Source organism: Leucopleurus acutus (genome assembly GCF_964270905.1).
Source record: "Leucopleurus acutus genome assembly, chromosome: 20".
NCBI lineage: Eukaryota > Metazoa > Chordata > Mammalia > Artiodactyla > Delphinidae > Leucopleurus > Leucopleurus acutus.
The window spans coordinates 35670437-35695599 of record NC_139162.1 but is presented as its reverse complement, the minus strand read 5'-3'; the positions used below and the strand labels follow the sequence as shown (position 1 = coordinate 35695599).

At 45.0% G+C, this 25163-nt stretch overlaps 1 protein-coding gene and 1 pseudogene across 2 annotated transcripts in view; both read right to left on the bottom strand.

Annotated features, from left to right (window-relative positions):
- Window positions 1-25163, bottom strand: part of LOC309976302 (ATP-binding cassette sub-family C member 12-like) — a 147302-nt pseudogene that overhangs the window by 40569 nt on the left and 81570 nt on the right. The gene's annotated exons all lie outside the window — the stretch shown is intronic.
- On the bottom strand, window positions 46-23527 carry LOC309977065 (ATP-binding cassette sub-family C member 12-like; the record flags this gene model as incomplete). The annotated part of the gene is given in 13 exon segments (XM_082862991.1): window positions 46-174; window positions 2553-2624; window positions 6152-6427; window positions 11200-11307; window positions 13899-13916; window positions 13920-14047; window positions 17675-17786; window positions 17790-17822; window positions 18211-18384; window positions 19677-19910; window positions 20200-20347; window positions 22920-23075; window positions 23493-23527. Coding segments are annotated over 13 exon segments (1623 nt in total).

Sequence of the window (25163 nt, the reverse complement as noted above, 5' to 3'; positions counted from 1 at the left end):
AGATTATACCAAATACTAAAATGCCTCATGCTTTCAAAGTTAATATTACCTTTGGTGATCATACTTTTCTCCAAATAATATGTTTTCTCTCACATTTCCCTGAAAGATCCATGTTTGCTGGGAAACGTAGGCCAGAGTCCCGTTGACGGCCACGATCCCTTGTTGTAACTGCATCTGGAGCAACAACACCAGAGAACCTTCAGGAGCCAGGCCTCGCCACCTTCTCCTCGGCGGGGGTGGGGGGTGGGGCCTGTTGCACACTCGCCACCCACTTAATGTATGAGCACTAATTCAGAAGGTGCAAGAGGGTGACAAGCTGTCTTGCCACACACTGCAAAGCCCGGCTGTGCAGACTAAGGGTCTCAAAGTCAAACATCTGCGAGAGGCCAGGTGGGAATGTTCCAGAAGGGGCAGAGGTGAGCCCTGTGCTCTGGAGAGCACAGGCTGCAGGGCTGCTGCTGGCCCACGTGCACCTTTGTGCAGCTAGGATGAGATGCTTTCTGAGCAGACCCATCACAAAGGCTCCCTCTTCCCCCAGGTGCACTGGCTAGACCCCACCCTCCTCAGCCAGGCCCCCAGGGAGAGGGCACAGCCTGCACTGCTGTGGATGGTGGCCCTGGCATGCCCCATCCTAAGGAAGCAACCTTGACTCCATTGCACAGTTGATGCCAAGCAAGGATGCAAGCCTGCTGTGGCGAGTTTCTAATTTTTCAAGAGGAGTTGCAAAGTCTAGTTTCATGTAGAACTTCTGAACTTTCAAAACAATGAGGAATCCAATTAAGAAACATGCATGGTCTCCGGTCTGTGACCCTGAGTACCCACGTTCATTTAAGATGGCCCTCCATGGTAAGCCTCAGCAGATAACGGGAGAGGCTAGTGGCAGTGACAGCTTGTAGCTGTCAGGAAAGGGTGTATGAGGCAGGCCGTGGTGCTCAGGGCTGGTGCTCATGGGCCAGCGGCAGTGCGTTGGGCACAGCCAAGGACGATAGCCAAGGTGGCCGAGGGATGTGACCCCATTCCTCCTCAGGAATGGTTTAAGGGATAGAGAACATTAAACTTGGAGAAGAGAGAATGATAACAACAACAACAACAACAACTATAATAATAATAGCTAAAATGAATAGGGTGTATGCCAGGCACTGTGTTAAGTACATATAAAATGCTAATCACTGTGGCTGGCGCTGGGAATTGTCCTGTAACTACTATTATATCAGTTATCTCATTTAGTCTTCATCACAACATCCTTAGCCCCATTTTACAGATGAGCCAACCAGGGCTCAGAGAGGTTAAGTGACTTATCCATGCTCATGAGACTGAGATAGCTGGTGAAACCATGCCGTCCAGAGCCCACTCACTTAACCCAGTGACCATGTGAGGGGCCTCCCAAGTGACCACGTGAGGGGCCTGATCCCACCACTGTCACATGGGAGATGGATTCTGTTTTCTCTGGGACATTCCACAGGAGCAGACCATAGGGTAGAAGTTAAAATGAGGCAAATTTCACTCCCATACACCTCAAATCTCTCTAAAGAGATAATGAGTTCCCCATCACTGGAGGCATCTGAGCAGAGGTTGACTCATCTCTTATAGGATTCAGTGGAAAGGACTCATGTTATTAGGTGGAGAATTGGGCTGGGTCACCTGTAATGCCCCTACCGACTCTAGGGTTATCAAAGGCACTCACGCTGAATCCCGGAGCCTGAGGGACTGCCACAGCTCACCTAACTCAGCCCCTGCCTCCGCCTTCAAGCAGGGAAGGAGTTGTCACTCTTTCTACAAATGAGTCAGCTGAGGCCAGAATGAGTCACCCTGGTCTGGAGGGGCTCTTCTGAGCCTAGCATCCCCCGTCTCTATGGCAGGCAAAGGCAATCCCAGGTGTCCAACCTTCTCTTTAGGAACACAGAGTGGAGAGAAAGAGAACTTAATTTCTTTCCCCAGAAAGTTTCTCATTCATTTGGAATGAGAAGCCTTGGCAACTGTGAACTATTCATTTACTGTGGATACAGTGAATGGCTTGGCCATTTCCCTGGGGTCAAGCAGCTAGAAGTAGCAGACAAAGGAGGAGAGTGCACCCGCCCTCCCTTGCTACCACGATGTGTACTTTGGTTCACACATTCATTCAGCCCCTCCTCCATTGAGGAACAGCTGCTCAGGGCAGACGCTGGGGAAATGGAGATGGATCTAAAGTCACCGAGAGTCGCAGGTTCCTGGGATTTTCCCCACCAAGCTGCCTGGCCGGCCTTTCTATTTGGCACAGGCCAAGCATGTCATGAGAAAACCATGGATTTAATGACCCATTGCTTCCTTTGACCAAGGTGGAGCTCCAGGCAAGGAAGCTATTGCTGCTTAACTCATGTCCTCAGGAGGCAAACCGGGGACAGTGCGTTGAAGGCCCGGCCCCGTCTGCCATGGGCCTGGAACTGCCAAGTGCATTGACCTCCTGGGCATCACCGTTAACTATGAGCACAGAGTCCAGTGCGGCCGAGTCCAGGGCCCCACACGTGGCCGTCAGGGAGCCACTCCATCATCACAACACTCAGCACACAGCTTACCTGTCCTAGGAGAGCTGCAAGGAGGCAGCTCTTTCCACTTCCAACATTCCCACAGATGCCCAAGACCTTCCCCTACCAGAGAAACAGAAAAAAGACAGTCATTCTCCGAGTTCTTAGAGGGTCACCACCAAACTGCACTGGCCAGGCCAGGCAGGGACCAGTGGGACACTGCTGGCTCTGTGAGGTGGCAGTTGCAGCCTCACCCCCAACCCTGATACACGGCCTCATAGGAGGCAGAAGCCTCAGTCTTAATTAAGAGCCTCCCCTGCACACCCCAGCCCAGCACCCGGAGGGCTTCTAGAAATCATGTATAAGCACCGGTGCAGAACAGCCTTGCGCTGCTCTGGGATACACAGGCCCTGAACAGGAGGGTGGTCCTGTGCCGACTCCAGGAAAGTAAATCTAATGGACGTCAAAGGCTGCACAACCCAGAGGGACAGTGACAGCCTGCAAGTACAGGAGGCCGGGTGCTGTTTAAAAGTCCTCTTAAAGCATCCTTCCTCCATCACAACTCAGTCTGAAATTACTGAGCAGTTAGGCTGTTCCAGCGTGTTGGCTTCATGGACTTTTCTACAGCCGCAGATTTATCAATGCAGCTGACAAATCATTGCTAAAGCCTGCTTTGTGCCAGGTGCTGTTCTGAACACCAGCAATAGCACAATACAGCAGAGAACATCACAGTCAAAAGTCTGGGTCTGCCCGCACGGAGCTTATGTTTTAGTTGGGGAGACAGTAAACAAGATAAATAAGTAAAATATGGAGTATGTCAGATACATGCCGTGGGAGCAGATAAAGCAGCGAGGAGATGGGGGCGGGAAGCCTTACTGGACATGTGGACCTCTTAGCTTGAGCTCTCCCAGAAGGAGACCCCAAAGCAAGGAATTGAGTGAAGGTAGCTTGCTGGGGAGGTGCAGAAAACACCCGCTGGGGGGAGGGGGATGGTACAGGAGGAGGAAGGTGGCCCATCAAGGGAGTGCTGTTAGGTCAGCTCCCACAGGAGGCAAATGAAGCTCAATGCTGCTGGGAAACTCAAGGAATTGCGGAAACTGAGCATGGCTTTGTCCCCGCAATGGCTGAGGGAGTCAGGTTAAACAGTCAACAGTCAGTGTTTGAGAGCTGCTCCCTCGGCTTACTGAGGGTGGTGGGGAGGGCCCTCAGGCACACAGATGCAGATCTGGCAGCTGGAAGATGGCCAGGCCACACAGATGGGTCACTGACAGTACCTGCTACAGGTGATGTCTGAGTAAGACCAGGAGGGGGCAAGGGAGTGAGCCGTGTAGTTATGGGTGGGGGGGCCATGGCTGGCAGAATAGGAGTCCATGTGGAGACTCTGAGGTGAGACCACTCTCGTGTTCAAGCAGATATTGCAATGCAGCAGTTGGAACATCTAGAACATTCTCACTGAGACCTGCTCCCAGTGATGCCTCAGAGCAAAGATGCCCAGCACGGGGCCAAATGTGGCTTCTTTCCCACCTGAGCTAGACCAGAGGGCCCCTCGCCTGCCTGCTACCCCCAGCACAAGAGCGTTGTTGCCTGTCATCATTCAGCCCTTGGATAAGCCTTTACTGAACACCAGATACTGCACTAGGCACTGGCAATAAAGCAGTGATCAAGGTAGACGCAGTCCCTGCCTTTACTGTCCCTGGCGCTGCAGGTAAGTGAAGCGGATCCATTTTAATTCCACCAAAAGGACGACAAGGAACTGGGGCATTGTGAAGACTTTGGGACAAAGAGACACGGATGGATCCAGCTTCCCTAGACACTTGGCTCTTAGTTGAGTCCTGTCCACTACTTGTGGCCAGATCTAAGCCTTCTAGATTCATCCTTGTCTTCAGCAGGAAATCCATGAGGCCTGCACCCCTGAGTTCCTGATTATTTGGAAAACATTATTGGAAACCTACTCTGTGCCAGGCTCTGGGCTCAGTGTAAGGCCACACGACTGTGAACAAGTTCACAGATACGTACCCTGACCTCAAGGAGGCTATGGTCTAATGGAATCTTAGAACTAAATTTGGAAAAACATAGATGCCTTGAGTTTAGGACATTTAAGGGCAGCACTTAAGCTGGACATGATTGTTAGAGGAAAAAGGCAACAGCAATAGCTCCCGTCCGTGGGGACTTAGCATTTGTGCGTGATGTGTCTTTCCATCCTCCCATCCACCTTGTGAAGTGGGTACTATTATTAAAATACCCATGGAGCAGGTAAAGAAACTGGCTTGAAGAAGTTAGGCAATATGCTTAAGGCCATGCAGCTGGCGAGTGGCTGGGACTGGAGCCCGGGTCCACCAGGCTAGAGAGGCATAGCCCTAATCCCCAAGATATTGTGCTGCACCCTTTGTCTTCACCTTATTTCACAAAATATTTGACCATGTCCTTGACGACAAGTCATGAGCCACCAACGTACTGAAAAGGAGGAAAGCGATTGAAGGGCTGAGGAGGCTTCTTTACAACACGAGAGCTGTTCACTGAGTCCTCTCTGGAGCAACACTGAAGACATGGTTGAAGTAATCTGGGTGCTACACGTCAGAGGCGGGGAAGAGTGATGAGAAAGCAAGTGGGCTGCACACAGCAAGACTTCACTGAGAGCCAAGCTCAATTGCACTCAGCCAACCAAATATCATTTCCAATGAATATGTGCAGAGAGCCTTGTTAGCTACGAGGTATCACTCTACCCCAGTTACTGAGCCTAGCATCACATAATACATAAGAACCTCTCCCTCTATAGTGCTCACATGGGGAAAGGGTGAGTCAACAAGACGGGAGATTAAAATATTAGGCACAAGATTAATGCTGAGCCCTTTGCAGCAAAATCAACACTGCCATCGGGCTGTGGGCTGACGAGTACCCAGGGCAAGAAAACCACATGCAACAGAAGGTCAAACATTCCCCAAATGCAGAGCTGCTCTAAGGACTCCACCCCCGAATCCTGAGGGGAGGGAGGCAGTCAGCAGAATCTGGCCGGCTTCTGTTCCTAAGCTGCTTGTGGCACTCATTTTGCTTTTTACAAGAGCAGTGTCGCTTGGTGGTTAAGAGCAGGTGGTGGCACCAGGCACCCTGGGTGTGAAGCCCTCTTCTGCCACTTTCGAGCTGTATGACTTGGACGAGTTATTTAACCTGCTGTGTCTCTGGTTCCTCAGTCATAAAGTGGGGCAGCTATACCCCCACCTCGTAAGGTTATTGGGGTAGCTAAATGAGTTAATTATGTGCCTCGTAAACAGAAATTGCTCATAACTGTCAGCTATTATAATCTATTACTGGACTTCAACGTGAAATTAAGAACAAATCTGAAAAGACTTATGAAAGCTAGTCAGTTTGAGTCTAGCCACCTGAAATGGATTGTCCATTAAACACTGCAACTGGCTCTCAACTCCTGTGGAATTTGAAGATCGGCACTAATACAACCACTAAGACAACAGTATTCTCTCAGCTTGAAGAGATGTCTCCAGGGTTCATTTGCATAGCTTTAAAATTTGGGGAGAAATGGAGACATCCCACCACGACCTCCTGCTCAAATTGAATTATATTCAGCCTTGAGAAGGCCATGGTCCTGTGACAAAAGGAAGAAGGATGGAGGCCACGCCTTTGGAACACATACCCATCTTTCTCACCATAAAGCTTATATTGTGCAGAACCGATTTGGGGCTGCCATGTTGCTCCTGGGCACTGGTGACTCCCTGACCTGATGGACTCAAACTGTGTGCCTCTGGCCTCTGTTTCTTAAGAAGATGCTTCTTCTGATTCTGCACTTTCTTTAGGTCACTTTTCCCCCTGGTTTCTTGCTCCCATGTCAAGGTGGCATTTGCTAAAAGCAAGACCGTATCTGGCTCTTCTGGTTGGGTGATGTAAGATGGGGGGCTTTTAGCTATGAGAATTTTCTAAGAGTAAAGAAACAAAGTTAACTTGGCAGACGTCATCCATTTGCAAGAATCATCCCAGTATATCTTCTAATGACCCCAAATCATAATCTTGGGAATTTTACCTGGGACATCCAGGAAAGGTATTCTGAAGATATTCCCCCAGGAGAAGCTGCAGCAAAAATAGTCGATTAGCTCATACTATGTAGAACAGATGCCTTTTTAAGCACAAGGCGTATCTGGGTCACCCACATTGGAGAATGCTGATCCCAGCTACAATTTACCCTTATGCCCAAGATGGCCAGCTTTTGCCAGTCTTTGGGTGGTTGGCTTCACTGCTTGACACTAATGCTTATGAAACCAAGGTCACATGTTCTGTCTCTGCTGTGTCTTCTTCCTAAGTCCCCACTCAGCTCAGTTCAACAAAACACCTGCCAAGTGCCTACTCTGTGCCAGATTCTGGGGTAAACGACAGAAATGCAAATATTAGTAATAAGGCGTGCTTCCTGTCCTTGAAGAGACTGCAGTCCAGGCAGAGATGGGAACATGCACAGATCATTTCAGTGAAATGTGACAGGGACAAAGCCCTGTAACTGCCAGGGATGGGACACTTGGCTCCACATCCTTGAGGCCCATGTAATTGATGCCTGAGCTGAGTCTGTACAGTGCTGTACAGGCAAAGATGAGGGAGGGGTTAGGGGAGGAGAGCTTTCTAGTAGAGGGCACAGCATGAGCAAAAATAGGCAATAGCATGGTTTGGGGGGATGAGAGGTATAAGACGAGAAGTTCAGTATAACCGAGGGCCAGAGCTCAAGGTAGGAAGGGGATAAGAAATGAAGTGGAGACATAACTGAGGACGTGCTGATGGAGGACTCAGGCTCAGTCCTGGAGAGTGAAGGACAAGGATTTCAAGCAGGTTAATGTCAGTGATCAGACAAATATTTTAAAGCTCAATTAACAGTGCAATATGTATTTGAAAAGGACAACATTGGAAAAAGACAATTGGTTCTTCAGTCACTGTGATAGTTCAGATGAGAGACTATGAAGTCTTGAATGAAGGTGATGACACTAGGGACAGAGTGGAGGTTGTGGAGTCAAGAAATAGCATTGTTCCTCTACTCTAAGATATTGGATATCATTACACAATTAATGTCATGAGGTTAAGTCTGTGTTTTGTTCAAAATGTAATAACTCAACAGTGCACCTTCCAATCCAATCTCATAAATGGTGCCTCTTAAAATTGAAGGAATACAGTGATCAGGAGGTGAGTCAACAGGATTCTTTTTTTTTTTTAACTATTATTTGTGTCATTCTTTTTTTGTTTTTTAAAATTTTTGGCCACATTGGGTCTTCGTTGCTGTGTGCGGGCTTTCTCTAGTTGTGTCGAGTGGGGGTCACTCTTCGTTGCAATGCGCAGGCTTCTCATTGTAGTGGTTTCTCTTGTTGCGGAGCACAGGCTCTAGGCACGTGGGCTTCAGTAGTTGTGGCACACTGGCTCAGAAGTTGTGGCTCAAGGGCTCTAGAGCGCAGGCTCAGTAGCTGTGGTGCACGGGCTTAGTTGCTCTGCGGCATGTGGGATCTTCCCGGACTAGGGCTCGAACCCGTGTCCCCTGCATTGGCAGGAGGATTCTTAACTACTGCACCACCAGGGAAGTCCCAACAGGATTCTTGATTGGTTCAATGTGGATGGTAAGGGACAAGAGGGATACAGGCACCTAGGATGCTTAAAATGACATCCACATTTCAGACGTGAGTAAATAAGATCTTCCAATCAATTCACAGAGGTCTGAACGCACTGTTCTCTTGACTGAAATGTGCTTCTCCTTTTCCTTTCCTTGCCTCAACTTCAAAACCACTTTATCTGCCCTTCCTACACATCACTTTCACCCTTACTATATATAGCAATTACTGGGATACCTGGTCCTGTACTAGACTGGAGGCTCTTAAGAGTAAAGGCTCTCTTCCTTATATTTGCATTTTCCACAGTGCCTTGCATATAAGAAGCATACAGTAAATCTTTTTTTAAATTGAGATATAGTTGATTTACAATATTAGTCTCACATACACAACATAGTGATTCAAAGTTTTTATAGATTATACTCCATTTAAAGTTATTATAAAATATTGGCTATATTCCTGTGCTGTACAATATATCCTTGTAGCTTATTTATTTTATACATAACAGTTTGTACCGCTTAATCCCCTGTTCCTATCGTGCCCCTTCCCCTTCCCTCTCCCCACTGGTAACCACTAGTTTGTTCTTTATATCTGTGAGTTTGTTTCCTTTTTGTTATATTCAGGGTATTTTGCTTTACTTTTTTAGACTTCACATTTACATGATATCATTTAGTATTTGTTTTTCTTTGTCTGACTTATTTCACTTAGCATAATGCCCTCCAAGTCCATCCACGTTCCTACAAATGGCAAAATTTCATTCTTTTTATGGCTGAGTAATATTCTATTGTGTATATGTATCACCATCTTCCTTATCCATTCACCTCTCAATGGACACTTAGTTTCCTTCCGTGTCTTGGCTTTTGTAAATAATGCTGCTATGAACATTGTGGTGCATGTATCTTTTCAAATTAGTGTTCTGTTTTCTTCAGATATATACCCCAGAGAGTAATTGTTGGGTCATATGGTAGTTCTATTTTTAGTTTTTTGAGGAACCTCCACAGTGTTGTTTTCCATAGTGACTGCACAAATTTACCTTCTACCAACAGTATACGAGGGTTCTCTTTTTTCCACATCCTCCCCGACATTTGTAATTTGTGTTCTTTTTGATGATAAACATTCTGGCAGGTGTGAGGTGATATCTCATTGTGGTTTTGATTTGTATTTCTCTGATGATTAGCGATGTTGAGCATCTTTTCATGTGCCTGTTGGCATCTGCATTTCCTCTTTGGAAAAATTTCTATTCAGTTCTTTTGCCCATTTCTAATTGGGTTGTTTGGGTTTTTGATGTTGAGTTGTATGAGCTGTTTATATATGTTGGATATTAACCCCTTATCAGTCATATCATTTGCAAATATTTTCTCCCATTCAGTAGGTTGTCTTTTCGTTTTGCCAATGCTTTCCTTTGCTGTGCTACTGTCAATTTCTCTATATCTGTTAATATTGGCTTTATATATTTAAGTGGGTCCTATGTTGAGTGCATATGTATTTATAATTGTTATATTTTCTTCTTGGATCGATCCTTTGATCATTACTTAATGCCTTTGTTTCTTGTAACAGTCTTTGTTTTAAAGTCTATTTTTTCTGATATAAGTATTGCTACTCCAGCTTTCTTTCGATTTCCATCTGCATGGAATGCCTTTTCCATCCCCTCACTTTCAATCTGTGTGTGTCTTTAGATCTGAAGTGAGTCTCTTGCAGGCAGTATATATATCGGTTTTGTTTTCATATCCATTCAGCCACTCTATGTCTTTTGGTTGGAGCATTTAGTCTATTTACATTTAAAGTAATAATGGGTAGTTATTGTCATTTTGTTAATTGTCTTGGGGTTGTTTTTGTAGTTCTTTTTTGTTCTTTTCTTCTTTTGCTCTCTTCCTTTGTGATTTGATGACTATCTTTAGTGTTATGTTTGGATTCCTTTCTTTTTTGTGTGTGTGTTTATCTATTATAAATGTATGGTTTGTGGTTACCATGAGGTTTATATATAGCAATCTATACATATATATACACGATTATTTTAAGTTGCTGATCTCCTAATTTCAAATGCATTTTAACAACCCTGAGTTTTTACTCTCTTCCCCCACAAGTACTGTTTTTCCATATTTTACATCAATTTGTTTTGTTATCCCTTAACTATATATTGTGGATTTAGATGATTTTACTACTTTTGTCTTTTAACCTTCCTACCAATTTTATACATAGTTGATTAACTACCTTTACTGTATATTTGCCCTTACTGATAAACTTTTTCCTTTTGTGATTTTCATGTTTCTAGTTGTGTTCTTTTCTTTCTAGCTTAGAACAGTCCTTTTAACATTTCTTGTAAAGCTGATTTGATGGTTCTTAACTCTTTTAGCTTTTGCTTGTCTGTAAAGTTTTGAACTCTACATCAAATCTGAATGAGAGTCGTGTGGTGTAGAGTATTCTTGGTTGTAGTTTTTCCCCTTTCATCACTTTAAATATATCGTGCCACTCCCTTCTGACCTGCAGAGTTTCTGCTGAAGTCAGCTGATAGCCTTATGGGAGTTTCCTTGTATGTAACTTGCTGCTTTCCCTTGCTGCTTTTAATAGTCTCTCTTTATCTTTAATTTTTGCCATTTTAATTACAATGTGTCTTTATGTGGTTCTCTTTGTGTTGATCCTGTTTGGGACTCACACAGTAAATCTTTGATGAATGAATAAATTAATAAATAAAATGACTAAATGAGTGTATAAATATGGTGTCTCCCCCCGCCACCGTCTTCATCACTTCTGTCACCACACACATCCTAGGACAAACTAGGTAGGCAAAGGGGAGATGGCTCAGTGCAAACTGAGCTCCACTCCTGGAACAAGTTAAGAGTCATGGCTTGGAGAAAGAGTAGAGGGTCAGGAACATCATCTCCCTGGGTGGAGACTCCATCTCAGTTTTACTAAAAGGGCAGGCCACCTATAATACTCTGCCTATATCCTGCTTGATGCATATTTGTGTATCCAACACTGAATGGAGGCTCTTCTCCCAACACCCACCAAACCAGTGACCCAGCCCTCCAATGGGTTGACATAGCCTCCCCTTATCTGGGAATTTTCCTGCCCCCAAATGAGAACTTTCTTCCCTGCTCACCCAGTGTTAGTTATACCTTCATTCTCCTTAGAGAGACATTGACTTCAGCTGCTGCTTTGACCGAGAAAGGTAAGATTGCAATTGAAAACTCCATTACATTAAACATGGTAATCACACTAAATGCCTGAAGAACAAAAAAGAGGTATAGAATTCAGGATGGGATGTTGCCTTGGCTTTGAACCATTAAGTCCACGGGGATTAAACTTCCTGAGATGAGAAACAGTAGCACAGTTGGGATTCTCAGAGGAAAAATTTTCTCATTTCATGGCTCAGAAATCATGGGTTGGCAAATTGAAGGTATTAACATCTTAAACTATTTTGCGTTTGGATTTTCACCAAAATGGTGGGAAACTTATCCCCTTATCTCTGTCAATCCAGAGGATAAGGTCTGAAAAGGGCCTCTAATTGAGGGCCTTTGGAAATCTCCATCCATACCATATCCTTATTTGGCCTAGACCATTCGTTCAAAAACCTATGCAGGGCTTCCCTGGTGGTGCAGTGGTTGAGAGTCCGCCTGCCGATGTAGGGGACACGGGTTTGTGCCCTGGTCCGGGAAGATCCCACGTGTCACGGAGCAGCTGGGCCCGTGAGCCATGGCCGCTGAGCCTGAGTGTCCGGAGCCTGTGCTCTGCAATGGGAGAGGCCACACAGTGAGAGGCCCGTGTACCGTGAAAAAAAAAACAACAAAAAAAAACCTATGCAGATTTTTCTAAATTATCCCCTTCTCTCGGTTGCTTCAGAGGCATCTGACTCTTCAGAGATAGAGCATCCTTTTACATACCACACAGAGACCAGTGTTGAAGGTGGAAGCTCCCTAGAATTATGTGCCTGGCCCAGGCTGGTTGCTGGTTCTCCTGCCCTCAGGGTCTGGCCTCCATGCCCTGCCTCCACACACACATAAGGGACCAATTTGAGAGCCTTGGTTCCACTGTCATTTCCAAAACAATGAACAATGACCCCCCTTCACTAGGGCCTTCCCCACTGAGCCCTGCCCGGTGGGTGGATAATATCATATAGCCGCAATGAAGACAAGTTTCCTTGCTCTGTGGGTGCCCCACAGGGGGCATGATCTCATCTCTCAGCTTTCATCTTCTCATCTGTCCTTGTAATTAGCAGCCTCTCCCTAACCACCCATCTAAGAAATTAAAAACACAACTTCCATCGACAAATCTGGAGTGATCCTTCCTGCTGTTGAATGGGCCCCATGGACAGGGCCCCCAGGCTTCAACTAATCCTAGTTAGTTCATTAAGAGGATGATGAAAGATGCTTCCTTCATCACATCTGGTCCTAAATACATCCCCAAAGAGAATTCAGCTCCCCCAGGCCCTAGAGCACTATCTTGGCTCAGGAAACCCAGGCCCTGGCTAGCAGAGTCCCCGGGCTGCCTGATGTGACAGCTCCTCAGGGCTGCCCTCCTACTCATGTGGCTCTGGCAGAGGAGGAGACTGAAGGGATTCTTAGGCCAAAGAAATACGAGCCTCGCATTCAGGGAATTTGTTCTTGCTCTAGAGTTCTTCCAAATCATTGTTTTAAAAATATTAACAATGTGCACTCAATTTGGTTTCAAATTAATTTGCTTGGTGTGTTCTGGGAAAAAATTTTTTTTTGGTTTGGGGTGGTAGACAGCAGCCACTATAATCCAGTAACATTCATTCTGTACATCAACCATTGCTGTTCGTTTTGGCTTTCGGTTCATGGCTATGTTCAAGTCCCCAGAGTGTGTGAGAGAAAAATGTGTGTGAAGAAACTAAGAAAATTAAAGTATCTCCCAAAGAAACACGGGGCAATAATTGGATTGACAGCGCCACAGTGAATGCCCCAGAAGAGGATCCTGCCTTCTCAAACGTCCCTCCATCCTCCCCTCCAGATCCCTGATTTTTGGTGCAATTCTTTTCTGGTGAGCATACCTCTCCTTTTTAATTTCATTCTCTCTCTCTCTTTTTCTTGCCTTGTGTTCTTTCTTCCAACCACTTGCCCTTCAGAATCTGCTTTAATATCTGAAATGTTTGTTTCTTTATTTCAGTCAGGGGCCATTTCCTCTCTAGCTCAGGTCCTGAGCCCCTCACGTTCACTCCAATTCTCCTTCTGAGGCTTTCAGCCTGAATATGCCTGGCCTGGGTGAGCATAAGGCTAATGAGAACAGCAACAACTTATGCAGCATTTACTGCATTCGAGGTGCTGACCGAGTGCTTTGTGGAAGACAACGTCCATCCTCACTACGATAGGGACTGTCATCACCCCATTTACAGATAATAAAACCGAGACAAGAGAGGTTCCGTGAATTGCTGTAAGTCATAGCTAGCAAGTGTGGAGTCGGGCTTTAAACAAGGGGGACCCTGATCTGGACACCACACTGCCTCTCCCAATACTGACACCCCTCCCACCCGGAGAACTTTCACCAACTCTTTTCTTGGTGTATATATGGATAAATAAGAATAAAATAGCCAAGGGCTCCTTTGGTTTCAATGTCCAAATGAAAAATTGTGTTCCAGCATTAACTACTACCCCTGCCCTGCTGTAGACTGAATAAGAGTTGCTACTAAGCTCTCCTCGGCTCCCAGGCAGCTCAAGTACTTGTTTTAGAAGTCAGGGTGGAATTCTGCTGTCTTCTTGCTCACCGTGATTGGGTGTTCTGATGCCAGTGCCAGAGGAGCTACCCACCTGGCACTTGCAGAGTTGGGTACAGAAGAGGCCAGCTCTAAAGAGGTGCTTACCACTGGGGCAGCGAGCTTTCATCTCAGGAGGATGTGGCAGGTGAATGTCAGTACAATGGCTATGGTGGATGCAATGGGGGCCAGCATTGAGTTTCCACTTTGGACAAATCCAGCTTTTTCCAGTAATCTCCTTTCCCTCTTCCTTATATCTGTGAAATAGAAACAGTCCACGGTGGTCTTATTTTGCTTGTCAAGCACCAGCATTAAGAAATGTATTACTCAATGGAATATTCCTCAGCCATAAAAATGAATGAAATATTGCCATTTGCAGCAACAAGGGTGGACCTAGAGATTATCATACTAAGTGAAGTAAGTCAGACAGAGAAAGACAAATATCATATGATAGCACTTATATGTGGAATCTAAAAAAGTAATACAAATGAACTTATCTAGGAAACAGAAAGAGACTCACAGACATAGAGAACAAAGTATAGATACCGAAGGGGAAGGGGCAGGGGGAGGGATAAATTAGGAGTCTAGGATTAACAGATACACACTACTATATATAAAATAGATAAACAACAAGGATTTACTGTAGAGCACAGGGAACTATACTCAATACCTTGTAACCTATAATGGAAAAGAATCTGAAAAAGAACATATATATATTATATATATAAATATATAATATATATATGTATAACCGAATCACTTTACTGTACACCGGAAACTAATACAACATTGTAAACCAACTATACTTCAATTTAAAAAAAAAGAAACATATTACTCCTGCCTTGTTCTCCTGCAAATGAGTGTTAAAGGCTCTTGTTGTGAAGTTTAAATGGGAGGAAGCACAGACAGCCCGGAGCACAATGCCAGCATGTACTGGGGGTTCAGTACATGTCAGCTGCCATTGCTGGATGGTTTCCAAGGTCCCTCCTGATCTGATTCTCTGTGTGTCAGGAGTCATACACTCAGATGCCTACAGGGGTCAGGCAAGTAAGGTAAATGAAGGGAGTGGGCAGAGAGCAATACCAGAGCGAGGATGTCCCAGGCTCACCAGACTGTTATGAAGTCTGAGATGTGGAATTTTATGAGACATCTCCCTACTCTTAAATGTTGGGAACTAATTGAAAAAGTTAAAGTACTGTAGGGGCCAAACAAAACACATATGCCAGCCTGAAGACTGCCAGATTGAGGCCCCTGCCCTTTGTCTCAGGAACAGCTGCAAAAACCCAAGAGCACATCTCCCTTCCATAAGTCCAGATGAGGCCATGACTCCGCACCACTCACACATAAAATTCAAGCTTCCCTCCCCTGCTGTTTAAAGAGTCCTTAATGGGAATCCCAGCGTCCTCTGCAAAAACCCTTTCACATTAGCAACATGGTGTCACAGCCCTTCTCGCTGAGGGCTGCCTACAGACCAGGTGCTGGGCTGAACCCTGCACAGGCACGCTCTCCCTCAGCTGCTCTCACCACAGTGTGACACGGCAGAAGCCATCATTATGCCCTTCTGACAGCAGAGGAAAGGCTTAGCAGGTTAAGTGACTTGCCTCTTAAGAGGCTGGGATCCAAAGCATGCTGTCCACACGCCCTTCCCCTCAAGAACACCAGCCACCTCCTTCTCCCCACGCAAAGCCTCCAGGCCTTTGCTCCTGCCCAGGGGGCTTCCCCAGCTCCATCTGTGTCCGCATCCCTGCTATATCCTTCAGGGCCTGTCTAAAACGCCACCTCTGCCAGGAGGCTCATCTCTCACACCCGTGGAGCTCCTCTCAGTTTCTTTTGTGGCATTTTACCCATTTTATCCTATAATTAATTCACATGTTCACTCATTCAGCACATTTTAACCTGATGTCTGCTATATGCCAGGGGCTGTGCTGGGTGCTGGGGAATATAGAGACAAACAGGGTCTCGGCTCTACCAGTAGGGGCGATAGACAATAAAGAAACAAGTAAATAAGATAATTACAAACTGTGTTGGGTGATATGAGAGAAATGAACAGGATGAAGTGATTAAGAGGTGAATGGGGACTGGACCTGCTTGAGACTGTGGTCAAGAAGGCCTCTTGAGGGCTTCCCTGGTGGCGCAGTGGTTGAGAGTCCGCCTGCCGATGTAGGGGACACGGGTTCGTGCCCCGGTCCAGGAAGATCTCACATGCCGCGGAGCGGCTGGGCCCATGAGCCATGGCCACTGAGCCTGTGCGTCCGGAGCCTGTGCTCCGCGACGGGAGAGGCCACAGCAGTGAGAGGCCCGCGTACCGCAAAAAAAAAAAAAAAAAAAAGAAGGCCTCTTGAGTCAGTGACATTGACTTCAGGAGACCCAAAGTCAAGACAAAGTCAGCATGAACATCTTAGCAGAAGACATTCCAAGCAGAGGGAACAGCAACGGCAGAGATCCTGAGGCATGAATGGGTGTGGATCTTGTTCTAAAAACAGAAGGTTTCTGTGGCTCAAGCTGAGGTATCAAGGCCTGGGATAAGATGTGATGAGGTCAGGAGTTCAGCAGGGGCCCGACTGTGCTGGATCTAATAGCCCATCGGAAGGAATCTGGACTTCATCCAAAAGACCTAAACGTGAAAAAACCTAAGTGTGATAAGAGGCCACTAAAGCTTGTTCAGCAGGGGAGAGACAAGATCTGACTGACATTTTTAAAAGGTCACTCTGGCTGCTGAGTGCATCATGTGTTTTAGGGGGCAGGAAGAAAGTAGGGGTTGCATCTAGAAGTTCTTGCCGTAGGCTGGAAGGGAGAGGACATTGCTTGGACTAGGGTGACAGTAGAATGAAGAGAAGCAGAAAGATTCCAGATATATTCTAGAAGTAGAGCCAGCAAACTAATAGTTATTTTTGAGCTTAGTTAACTCATTCTCCCTCAATTTTAAAACTAGGGACCCTTTTCCTAATTATTTTGTGTGGCTCCCATGGCCTTGCACATAGTAGGAACTTGGTACATATTTATTGAGTTAAACTGACTTGAATTAAATTGAGTTTTAAATTGAATGATGTCAAATGGAATCAAATTTAATCACATCAAATAAATTGTATTAAAGTGAGTTCAGTGTGTGAGGAAGTATTTCTGTGTCTTCAAAGAGGGTACAATAGGGCTGCCAGCATCCCAACCTGGGGCACTTCCTTTGGCAGTCTCAAAAGCAGATTCTCTAAAGCCGCTTCCGAAAATGTGGATACACAGCTCGGGCCCAATTACATGCTGGTCTAAAAGTGTAATTGTGGATCCAGAGAGTTAGTTGTAACAGTGGTTCAAATCATTAACCGGTCAACCACCTGAGTCTATGTCAGCAATTATGTAACTATTCCTGCAATTAGATTTGCATTTTTATTTGATTGAAATAGTCTTCATATTGTCTTTAAAACAAAACAGCTATATATGCATTCTCTTATCTGCCCAAAGCATGTCAAGTCAGTGAGACATCCGATCCTGATGAGGCTGCTGCCGGCGAGGAGGGGACATGTGTGTAAGTGTTAGTGTGTGCGTGTGTCCGTGTGGACATCTTCCCAGTCAAGGAAATAGGCTGAGCCAGCTCTTCTCCTGCTCGTAATGTTTTAGTGGACTATTTCTGTGAAAGGTAACTGGCCAGTACAAGGATTCACTGACCTCAGTATGGCTAAACCATATGTCACTCACCTGCTGAGCCCTTGGGTTCAGCAGAAGAGATGCCTGGGTCTATTCTAAAATCTCTGTAATTTTTTGAAAAGCCTACAGATCAGCTCGGGGGTTGCTTCAGCCAACTTCCAGAATGCCCGGCCCCAGGACCCTTAAGAACCCCTTAGAAGAGCACATTCTACAGGGTAAGTGGTTCTTTCAGCAACTGCTCATCCTACCTGGGATGGCGTTTGTAAAAGATTTCTCCCAGGTGTACATTTTAATCAGCTTGATGCAGGCCAGAAACTCATTCATCGTCTGAACTCGCTGATCTGTCACTGAAATTGTTGATCATAGAAAAGCTGAATTGAGCTTAGCCATAAACATCTGAAATCGAGGTACAAACAGTGTGTTCAGAGAATTGCTGAGCTGCAGTTGGCCTAAAAATCCAGGGATTGGAGTGTAAGTGTCAGGCCCGAGATTCTCAGCTGAATCCTTCCCTTGAGTTGTGGCTGACGTGCTCTGGGGGACACGACTGGGGTCAGGGCAGATGAGGCTAATGCATGAATTGCCAGGATGCAAGGAAAGTGCTGGGGACTTTGCCAAACTGAAGAAGCATGCTCCCCTTCCCCAGGGTATTCAAATTCAAGTTGTAAAAGAACTGTACTGTTTGTGAGCTCAAAGTAAGGGCCCAGGCTTCAGGGCCAGGCCCTGGACACAAAGTCCACTTCAGTGAGAGTGTGTGTGAAGTACAACAGCAGAGACCTGCCATTACCTGGATGGGGATGAATAGCACACACACGGATATCCCGAGGAGAGCTGTGGGCCCCACGATGAAAAAGGCGTACACCACACAGACAGCCATTAGGATAAGGATGGTGGCTGGCAAGGGACAAAACAAGGCAGCTTCAAACAAAGAATAACTATCACTTGATAGCATATTGAGAACCTGGAAAGAAAGCACATGGGTTCAGCCTTTGGAAGGGCCACCTAAACATTTCCTCAACTGAAGGCTTTTGGAATGGCTGAGGGGGTCTGATGAAGGAAGAGAAATACTGACTTATAGGGGGAGAGAATTGTCAGAGGACCAACAGGGTGAGTTTCGTGGGTCTCATTTTAGTGTGACTTTGGAGAGGCCTGTCTTTTAGAACTGAGAATCCCAATGAAGAAAGGCTTAAGTACCACCTGGGAACATGCCGGCGAGGTTGCCAGCTGCCTACCTGATAGCTCTATCTCCTTCTTCCTTATTAGTACAACCCTGCATCCATGGGCCCAGCAAAAGGACCACATTTCCCAGCCTCCTTTGTGGAAGCATGGTGACCATGTAATTATGTTAAGGGCAATGAGGTATAAGCCAAAGTGCTGAATGGAACTTTGGGGATGAATTCTTAGAGGGAGTCAACTCAACTTGGAAGTCTCTTTCCTCCTACCGGCTCTCTGAAACATGGTTGGGATGGCTGGACATGCAGCTTCCATCCTGAACCATTATGGGAACCACGTGCTAAGGTAGTGATGAAGAACAATAGAAAAGCCTGGAAGTCCCCACTCCAGCCCCAGATCATCCTCTTCCAGACTCCTTTTACACAGAGTGAAATAAATCCAGCCTGTTTAATCCACTGTTTTGGGAGGTTTTCGGTTATATGCAACTGAATCTAATCATAATTGATACAGGATATTTTGAACAAACTGAAAGAGCAAGTGTAAGAAAGAAACAAGTCTTTTCCCTTACCTAACACCACCTAGGTTTCCCTTGGCCAGGGAAATGTTCTTGTATAAAGGGTGAAGATTTTATTGCTAAGGATGAAGGGCTTAAGAAAATGTCAACTCTGAAGTCCAACAGGCATGGTCTTTGTTGGGACTTGGCATCCCAAATACTACACAGTTGGAATCATCAGATCCATTAGTCAATCAATTTTATTAAATGCTGTAGTGTTCTCTGTACTGCTTCAGTGTCCTCACTGACGGTCAAAGGGATTGGATGAGGTCACCCCTAAGCCCTGTTCCAAGTGGAACAGGGAAGCCTTTCCAAATTCTCCAGCTTGAATGGAGCTCTCCTTTCTCTCAATTCTTCTGGTGTTTTGAGTCTCCACCACTTCACTAAGCAAGGAGATGGGACATGATGGGCAGGATATTGACAACCAAAAGGGGGGCAGATATTCCATCCAGGAAGCACATCTCACACATAGTCAGAAAACTCGGAATTTAGTTCCCTAAAGTTAAACTCCTTCTGGACCAACTTACCTCACCAACAGAGACGTGTGTCAGCGTCTTGAACGACACCAGGTTTTCGAAAACCAGGGTGGAGATGGCCACCTTCAACCGGATCGCCGTGCGGTAATTTATGGCCCAGGCAAGGGCCCAAAAGAGAACTTTGGTAAACTCGGTGGTGAAAAGGGCTGTGCACAGGCTGACGCCAACCCAGACCTTCCTGGAGATGCTCTGGGTCTGCTGGAGGATTTGGGGAACGAGAATCATCTGTAAAACAGCACGGTGAAGAGAGAAGAGTGCTGCTGGGGGTCAAGGTAGGTACAGGAGGCCTCAGATAATGTCAGCAAGCTGACTTTATGAGGCAAACTTTTTAATTAATTTCAGTGGCTGCTGCTGTGCTTGACAAAGGATTAGCTTTATGAAAATTCGCCCCCAAGGAGCGCAAAGATAACAACAACGTACTAGACCCACCAGATTGTAGAGAAAATAACCAATGACATTCTTTGCCAGTCTGGGAACCTGGGAGACAAGGCAGAAGAAGGGCCAGTGCGCCCACCGGCCCTATGGCTGCCGTGATAATGCATAGGATATTGGCCACGATATCCATCAAAACACGCGTCCTCTGGAATTTCCAGACCGCTCGGCCCAGAGAGGCTTTCTCGGGACCCATCCTTTCTACCTCTTCATCCCAAAGGATTCGAAATCTGTGATGAAAGAACAGGAAGAAGGAAAAAAATTTACATTCCCACTTGCTGCTCAAAGTTACTCTGATGGAAAAAACTTTGCAAGAATTCTTAGCACAACCCCCATCCCTGGCAGTGGTGGCTTCAGAAGAATAGCATTTGTTCTCCCTTCTTCTTCTGGAGGGTGGATGGGACATGAGCGAGGCAGCGGGCAGAGCCCTGACACAGCACAAGCTGGTATCTGGCATTTGGGCTCTTTCCGGGCCTTGATTTCCTCCTCCTGCCTGTCTCTGGCACAATACCGGTTGTGATAAAAACACTGAGGCAACAGAGAAACCAAGAAAAATATCTTCTCCAGGGCAGGGAGGAGTTTGTCCATTTCAAAGATCTGAAAGGAGGCCAGTGTGACAGGCGTGTGGGGACACGGGGAGGCAAGGCAGGGCCAGATCTCATGGGATCTCACAGTCCTCACGAAGGAGATTAGATTGCAAAGGAAGCCACTGCAGGCTTTTAAACCAACGTGACAAGATCATTTTACATGTCTAAAAGAACATCTGGCTGTTGTGAGAGTAGTGGGTTATGGGGGTGGGGAGCAAAGACGGAAGCAGGGAGACCACAGTGGGAGACTATGGGCATCGAGGTGGGAGGTGGCAGTGGCTTGACACTGGATTTAGGGAAAGGTGGTCAGGGGAGACAACAGGGCTTACTGATGAATTAGATGTGGGAGAAAAGGAGAAGGGGGGTCAGGGGCCCCAGTTTTCTGACTTGACCAACTGTGGGAATACAGTTCACAGAGATGGGGAAAGGGGGAAGAGGGAACATCGTCAGGTGGGGCTGAAGATCAAGAATGCAGCTTTAGGGCTTCCCTGGTGGCGCAGTGGTTGAGAGTCCGCCTGCCGATGCAGGGGACATGGGTTCGTGCCCCGGTCCGGGAAGATCCCACATGCCGCGGAGCGGCTGGGCCCGTGAACCGTGGCCGCTGAGCCTGCACGTCCGGAGCCTGTGCTCCACAACGGGAGAGGCCACAGCAGTGAGAGGCCCGCGCGTACGGCAAAAAACCAAAACCAAAACAAAAACAAAACAACAAAAAAAAGAATGCAGCTTTAGATATAGGATGCTTGTGAATCATCCAAGTCCAGTCGGATGCTGGGTGTATGAACTCAGAGTCTGGAAGAGAGGCGTGGACTGAAGACAGTGTGTTTTTAAGGTTGTCAACATGTGTTTGGTGGGTCAGCCTTTGGAGGAGAACATTAGCACAGAAGGGAAGAGGATCTAAGTTGATGTTGGGTAGATGGAAGGCAACATTAAAAACCGACAGAGAGGTAGAAGGAAAACCTGGTCCACAGGCACTGGTCCAGCCCCTTTCTCTCCGTGCTCTCTGGCAACTTTCTCCAGACTATAGATTTTGGAAACTACTACTGGCAGAGATTTCTGCAGGACACAGATGAGGGGATGCACAATTGTAGGAGCAATTGCAAGAGCATGATTATAACTCCCAGCCCTTCAAGCATATGAGGCCAAAGAGAAAGAGAACTCCAGAAGAAAGAAATGCAGAGAGAGGGCGATGAGATCTTCCCCATTGTTTAAGACATGAACCTTGAAGTTCAATGCAGCTGTTAGAAAGAATGAAGTTGAGGTTCTGGGCTGTGGAAAAATCTTTATAAACTCTTCACTGAAAATAGCAAAATGGTTAACCATGAGATAGTATGCTTCAGTTTTTGTTCAAAGAAAAAAAGATGACCTGTGAGTAAGGAGGAAGAAGAAGAGGTATTGATCTGCAGAAGATGGTAGCACAGGGTGTGTTTAATCTGAGTAGAAAAAATCCAGGACAGATGCACACCAGCATTTAACAGTGCTGACCTCTGGGGAGTGGGGCTGGAGTACGGTGGGGATACTTCCACTGCTTGAACTTCTGTTACTTTAACATTTCTATAATGAATCTGAATTAGGTTGAATCAATGAAATACATGTTTTTGCAAGTCAAAATTGTCAAATATTGGAAGTTTTCATTTGGTTCAACCTAAACATATTTTGCAATATAAAAGCTCACAATATTCTGTAATAACCTAAATGGGAAAAGAATTTGAAAGAGAATAGATACATGTATATGTATAACTGAATCACTTTGCTGTAACACCTGAAACTAACACAACATTGTTAATCAACTATACTCCAATATAAAATAAAAAATTTCTTTAAAAGTCCAATGACAATTTTTAAAGGGAAATATAACACCATGCCTGGAAGCAGCCCAGGTGGTGTCCAGCCAGCACAGAGCGAAGTGAGATTCCGGCCACTCTTGCCCTGATGTGGTGATCCTACAAAATAGCTGATGGCCCTGCCAGAAGCCTGAAGCCTCAGGCTCTCAAGAAGTTCATTCTCCCTACCAAACCTCCCCAGTACTCACCTCCCCAGAGACTAGGCCAAGAAGGTCAGTCAGCCCAGCCCTCATCTCAGAGATAAGCCATGAGAACAGCCACCAAACCAGTGGGCGCTGATTTCCGCAAAGGGAAATGGGAGCACACACAAGGACTCACGGGTCCCTTCCCAAAGCGGGCTCCTCCCTAGATGTGACCCAGACAAATCCTGGTACCTTTTGGCATTGGTGTCGAATGAGTCATATGGTGACAGTGGGGGCAGGGTGTCCACAGTCAGCGTGTGCTTGTAGCCTCTCATCATCACTGGCGTGAGCCAAGAGAATGTGGCAAAGGATAGCAGCCCTGTGTCATCCACAGGGTTGGGTGCCAGCCTAAAACAAGCAAAACACTCGGTGTTCCAGGTTGTTGGGGTCATTGCCTTGAGTCCCTGGCTGGAATTCTTAACTACAGTGATAACCACAGCCACGCTCAGACCTGTGACTCACATCATCAGCCCCATGAGCAGCGGTGTGCTGGGCCACCTCCTGCCAGCTTGCAAGAGCTGATTGTTCAATTTTTAGGAATTCTGCAGGTCAGTTCTTAAACACAGCCTATATTAAAAATTAAATTACATAAATGTAAGTAAATTATCTTAAAGACAAAGGCAATCAATACTCAAAACTCATAGCTTCCAAGATTATTTTACTAGATTTTACTCGTATTTGTTCTTTAGATTATATAAGTCTGTGGTGTCTGTGGTGGAAATACCACACAGGATAGGGCTCTATCACCATACATCTGTTCCCAACTTTGCGCTCAGTGACATCACGTTGAAATCAGCCATGGTAGGAGAATTTACATCAAAAGAGTGACAAATGCTATGAACCAGGGAATTTTTTAGTGGTTAAAAGGAGTTCTTCAGGCTAAAATTAAAGGATACCAATTAGTATTCTGAAAACATATGAAAATATACAGCATACTGGTAAAAAGTATATAATCAAATTCAGAATGTGCTACTAATATAATATGGTAATGTGTTAACCATTCAATTCTAGTGTAAAAGCTAAAGGACAAGAGTATTAAAAAAAGCTATAGCTGAAATAATTTGTTAATAAATACACAATATAAAAGAGGTAAATTATGATACCAAAAACACAAGGGGGGAAATAAAATGGTATGCTTTTTGTATGCAAAAACTTAAGTTGTCATCAGCATAAAGTAGACTATTATATCTATACGATGTCTTATGTAAGCTCATGGTAACCACAAAGCAAAAACCTACGGTAGATTCACAAAAGATAAAGAGAAAGGAATCACATCATAACATTACAAAAAATCATCAGTTCACAAAAGAAGGCAGCAAGAAAGGAAGAAAGGAACAAGGGAACTACAAAACAGCCAAAGGACAATAAGATGGCACTAGAAAGTCCTTATGTATTAATAGCTACTCTAAATGTAAATGGATTAAATTCTCCAATCAAAAAGCATAGAGTGGCTGGATGGACTTGAAAAAACAAGACCCAACTCTACGCTGCCTACAAGAGACTCATTTCAGCTTTAAGGACACACGTAGGCTCAAAGTGAAGGAATGTAAAATGATATTCCATGAGAGTAGAAACCAAAAAAGCTGGGTAGTTATACTAATATCAGAAAAAATAGATTTTTGGCCAAAAATATATGAAGAGATAAAGGTTATTACATAATGATAAAGGTGTCAATTTACTAAGAAGATATAATAATTATACTGGGGATATATATATCCTTAATATTGGAGCACCTAAATATATTAAGTTAATACTAACAGATGTGAAGAGAGAAATGAATAATAATATAGTATTAGTAGGGGACTTCAGTACCCCACTTTCAACATTAAATAAATCATCCAGACAAAACATCAATAAGGAAACATTGGACTTGAACTATCTTTTAGATCAAATGGACCTAACAAACATATATAGAACATTTCAACTAACAGCAGTAGAACATACACTCTTCTCAAGTACACATGGATCATTCTCCAGGATAGATCATGATAGGTCACAAAACAAGACTTAGCAAATTTGAGAAGATTAACATCATATCAAGTATCTTTTCTGACCACAATGGTGTGAAAGTAGAAATCAATAGCAGAAGGAAAGCTGAAAATAATCACAAATATGTGGAAATTAAACAATACACTGCTGAACAACCAGTGGTCAAAGAAGAAATCAAAAGGGAAATAAAAAATATCTTGAAACAAATGAAAATGGAAACAAAACATACCAAAACCTATGGGATGCAGCAGAAACAGTTCCAAGGTAAAAGTTTATAGTGATAAATGTCTACATTAAGAAAAAAGAAAGATCTCAAATAAACAATCTAACTTTACACCTCAAGGAACTAACAAAAGAACAAACTAAGCCTAATAAATTTAGCAGAATGAAGGAAATAATAAGTATCAGAGCAGAAATAAATGAAATACAATATTGAAAAACAATAGA